This window comes from Oncorhynchus tshawytscha, linkage group LG22 (assembly GCF_018296145.1).
Source record: "Oncorhynchus tshawytscha isolate Ot180627B linkage group LG22, Otsh_v2.0, whole genome shotgun sequence".
Lineage (NCBI taxonomy): Eukaryota > Metazoa > Chordata > Actinopteri > Salmoniformes > Salmonidae > Oncorhynchus > Oncorhynchus tshawytscha.
Window position 1 is genome coordinate 41,024,270 of NC_056450.1, and position 5,000 is coordinate 41,029,269.

General features: G+C 43.8%; 1 protein-coding gene across 3 annotated transcripts in view; it reads left to right on the forward strand.

The window, feature by feature from the left end:
- The window catches only part of LOC112239455 (carbonic anhydrase 6-like), a 27,148-nt gene extending 22,867 nt beyond the window's left edge, over positions 1-4,281 (forward strand). For 2 of the 3 annotated variants that reach the window (XM_042304276.1, XM_042304278.1), the window contains 4 exons: positions 1-75; positions 171-203; positions 2,610-2,815; positions 3,506-4,281. The exon at positions 1-75 is cut by the window's left edge and continues 9 nt beyond it. In XM_042304276.1, coding sequence (XP_042160210.1) covers positions 1-75; positions 171-203; positions 2,610-2,815; positions 3,506-3,919 — 728 coding nt within the window. In that variant the 3' untranslated portion in view covers positions 3,920-4,281. The remainder of the gene's footprint in view (positions 76-170; positions 204-2,609; positions 2,816-3,505) is intronic. The other variant, XM_042304277.1, reaches the window with a different exon arrangement.
- Positions 4,282-5,000: the final 719 nt, after the last annotated feature.

Sequence of the window (5,000 nt, forward strand, 5' to 3'; positions counted from 1 at the left end):
GCCATGATGAAATAGAATCAAAGCTCCTGAAGATCGAGGGTCTGATAACTTCTCTTGGAAACCACATACGTTCAAGTAAGAGTGTTCTCTATTTACCTTTGGAAGTAAAAAGCAAAATGAGGGAAGGTTTAAGTGAACTGACTCTTGGAACTTTGTTTTTGTTCATGTAGGTGCAATTGGGGATGCAAGGCCTTCCGAACATGGTGAGTTGTTACTTATGAGTACACTGTACCCTACGATGTGCTCTTATGTGTAATAACACCAATGTGTTACAATAGTAGTTACAATAACAGTTACAATAACAGTTACAATAGTAGTTACAATAGTAGTTACAATAACAGTTACAATAGTAGTTACAATAACAGTTACAATAGTAGTTACAATAGTAGTTACAATAGTAGTTACAATAACAGTTACAATAACAGTTACAATAGTAGTTACAATAACAGTTCAAATCAAATCAAATCAAATTTTATTTGTCACATACACATGGTTAGCAGATGTTAATGCGAGTGTAGCGAAATGCTTGTGCTTCTAGTTCCGACAATGCAGTAATAACGAGCAAGTAATCTAACTAACAATTCCAAAAAAACTACTGTCTTATACACAGTGTAAGGGGATAAAGAATATGTACATAAGGATATATGAATGAGTGATGGTACAGAGCAGCATAGGCAAGATACAGTAGATGATATCGAGTACAGTATATACATATGAGATAAGTATGTAAACCAAGTGGCATAGTTAAAGTGGCTAGTGATACATGTATTACATAAGGATGCAGTCGATGATATAGAGTACAGTATCAACGTATGCATATGAGATGAACAATGTAGGGTAAGTAACATTATATAAGGTAGCATTGTTTAAAGTGGCTAGTGATATATTTACATCATTTCCCATCAATTCCCATGATTAAAGTGGCTGGAGTAGAGTCAGTGTCATTGACAGTGTGTTGGCAGTAGCCACTCAATGTTAGTGGTGGCTGTTTAACAGTCTGATGGCCTTGAGATAGAAGCTGTTTTTCAGTCTCTCGGTCCCAGCTTTGATGCACCTGTACTGACCTCGCCTTCTGGATGGCAGCGGGGTGAACAGGCAGTGGCTCGGGTGGTTGATGTCCTTGATGATCTTTATGGCCTTCCTGTAGCATCGGGTGGTGTAGGTGTCCTGGAGGGCAGGTAGTTTGCCCCCGGTGATGCGTTGTGCAGACCTCACTACCCTCTGGAGAGCCTTACGGTTGAGGCGGTGCAGTTGCCATACCAGGCGGTGATACAGCCCGCCAGGATGCTCTCGATTGTGCATCTGTAGAAGTTTGTGAGTGCTTTTGGTGACAAGCCGAATTTCTTCAGCCTCCTGAGGTTGAAGAGGCGCTGCTGCGCCTTCCTCACGATGCTGTCTGTGTGAGTGGACCCATTCAGTTTGTCTGTGATGTGTATGCCGAGGAACTTAAAACTTGCTACCCTCTCCACTACTGTTCCATCGATGTGGATGGGGGGGTGTTCCCTCTGCTGTTTCCTGAAGTCCACAATCATCTCTTACAATAGTAGTTACAATAGTAGTTACAATAGTAGTTACAATAGTAGTTACAATAGTAGTTACAATAGTAGTTACAATAGTAGTTACAATAGTAGTTACAATAGTAGTTACAATAGTAGTTACAATAGTAGTTACAATAACAGTTACAATAAGTTACAATAGTAGTTACAATAGTAGTTACAATAGTAGTTACAATAGTAGTTACAATAGTAGTTACAATAACAGTTACAAGAAGTTACAAGAAGTTACAAGAAGTTACAAGAAGTTACAATAGTAGTTACAATAGTAGTTACAATAGTAGTTACAATAACAGTTACAATAAGTTACAATAGTAGTTACAATAACAGTTACAATAAGTTACAATAAGTTACAATAAGTTACAATAAGTTACAATAGTAGTTACAATAGTAGTTACAATAGTAGTTACAATAGTAGTTACAATAGTAGTTACAATAGCAGTTACAATAGAAGTTACAAGAAGTTACAAGAAGTTACAAGAAGTTACAAGAAGTTACAAGAAGTTACAAGAAGTTACAAGAAGTTACAAGAAGTTACAAGAAGTTACAAGAAGTTACAAGAAGTTACAAGAAGTTACAAGAAGTTACAAGAAGTTACAAGAAGTTACAATAACAGTTACAATAGTAGTTACAATAGTAGTTACAATAAGTTACAATAACAGTTACAAGAAGTTACAAGAAGTTACAAGAAGTTACAAGAAGTTACAAGAAGTTACAAGAAGTTACAATAGAAGTTACAATAGTAGTTACAATAGTAGTTACAATAGTAGTTACAATAACAGTTACAATAGTAGTTACAATAGTAGTTACAATAACAGTTACAATAAGTTACAATAAGTTACAATCAGTTACAATAAGTTACAATAAGTTGCAATAGTAGTTAGAACATAACTACTACACAGGTACATGTCATGTATAGGCTAACACTTTATACATGAAGTTGTTATTTTATGATTTCTATTTCGATTACTTATATTTAGAGAACGATTGATCAGTAGTTGTATAGCAATCTGTCTTCTGTGTCAATGTTAACCGCATCACTCCTGTCCCCCATAGAGCCCCGAGTGATGTCTCCCCTAGTGCTCCACTTCCCAGAGAGGAACACCGAGAGCTATGCCCTGGCCCACCTGGCTCACTCCATGGACCTGCACTCCTTCACCGCCTGCATGCACCTGAGGACGCGCCCTGGAGAGATACACACTGTCCTGTCATACTCCAGCCAGGGCAACGACAACGAACTGTTGATCACCGTGGGATATGAGGTGGGTGGGGAGGAGGGAGGGCAGAAAGGAGGGATGGAGGGATGGATGGAGGGATGGATGGATGGAGGGAGGGAGGGAGGGAGACGGAGGGAGGGAGACGGAGCTAGGGTGGGATGGATGGAAGGAAGAGGGAGGGAGGGAGGGAGGGAGGGAGGGAGGGGAGGGAGGGAGGGAGGGAGGGAGGGAGGGAGGGAGGGAGGGAGGGAGGGAGGGAGGGAGGGAGGGAGGGATGGATGGATGGATGGATGGATGAAGGGAGGCAGGGAGGAGGGAGGGAGGGATGATGAAGTGAGGGATGATGAAGTGAGGGAGGGAGGCAGGGAGGCAGGGAGGAGGGAGGGAGGGATGATGAAGTGAGGGCGGGAGGGAGGCAGGGGAGGAGGGAGGGAGGGATGATGAAGTGAGGGCGGGAGGGAGGCAGGGAGGAGGGAGGGAGGGATGATGAAGTGAGGGCGGGAGGGAGGCAGGGAGGAGGGAGGGAGGGATGATGAAGTGAGGGCGGGAGGGAGGCAGGGAGGAGGGAGGGAGGGATGATGAAGTGAGGGGCGGGAGGCAGGGAAGAGGCAGGGAGGGAGGCAGGGAGGGAGGCAGGGAGGGAGGCAGGGAGGGAGGCAGGGAGGGAGGGAGGGAGGGAGGGAGGGAGGGAAAAGTCATTGAGACTTACTTCTATTTGTCATGTGATCCATCCAGGTGGGTCTGTGGATCGGCAACGAGTTTGTCAACCTGCCCCACAACTTCCACTCCCATGACTGGGTCAACTACTGTGTCACCTGGTCGTCCCACTCCGGGGGGGCTGAGCTGTGGATCAACGGAGTGGTGGGGGAGGAGCAGTACCTCCGGAGAAGATACACAGTCAGCCCAGCAGGGGTCTTCATCCTGGGGAAGGACCAGGACGGCTTCCTGGGAATCTCTGACACGGACGCCTTCGTGGGTCAGATGACGGATGTCAACGTGTGGGACTACGTTTTGAACTCGGCTGAGATCCGGGAACAGATGTCCTGTGAGGACACCGCCTCTCCCAGGGGGAATGTGTTTAGCTGGGGGGTCACACCTCTGAGTCTCTATGGAGGGGTGCAGCTGGAGACCGACTACAGGTGTCACTGAGGGGAGGGGTGCAGCTGGAGACAGACTACAGGTGTCACTGAGGGGAGGGGTGCAGCTGGAGACAGACTACAGGTGTACTGGGTGGTGTTCAGTAGGGCACAACGTAGCAAAACGCATTGAAACGGAGAATAAAATATAAATGATGTCTGGTCAATATATCAAATCTATCCTTTACTGCTAACTATTGAGTATGAAGGATATCTCATCTATTGGAGACATGGGTAACGGGCTCAGTATAACAATGTTTATTGTATAAGGGAGGGGAATCGCAGCAGATCTCTGAATGTCCGTGTGGGCTCAGAGCATCAACAAACCATCGTATTCGTATCTTTTGTTTTCTTAATAAAGTTCTATATTAAGCATCTTGTGTTTATTTTATTTTATTAAATGTAACAGACATGTATCGTTAGAGACACTACAAAGCCAGTGAACTACAAAACCGACACTCAAGACAGATATCACAGAAATGCATTAAAATTATTTTAAAAAACAATTTAATTTAAATAAATATAGATTACATCAACTGGTTCCAGGCCACTCTGTCATCTTTCAAATAGAAGAGCCTGTTTATTTTCTTCTCCTTTCTTCTCTCCAACAGACACCTTGTTAAATGGCCATAATCCACCTCTGTAGAAGGCCGTGACCTTTCCCTGCCGTCTCCTGCCTCTGATTTGATTGGCGCGTCTCCTACTTGTATCTCTACCTGGTTCCTGGTGAGCGAACATCCGACTGATCTCCAGGAAGGTCTTGTTCCTGGTCTCCGCGACGACCAGCCAGATGTAGAACAGTGTCGCCAAGCCTCTGGAGGGCAGATATATATACACTGCTCAAAAAAATAAAGGGAACACTTAGACCTTCCTGGAGATCAATATATATATATATATCTATCCACAGAGGGAGGAAGACAACCAGGTCACACACCAGACACACTTCCTGGACTAATGGAGGCTCCTCAGAGGAGGAAGGGGAGGACCATCCTCCTCAGTGAATTTCATAAAAACGTTGACATTTTTAAACATTTAAAAAAGTTATCCTTTTTAGATAAAACTATACTAAATATAATCACGTCACCAAATAATTG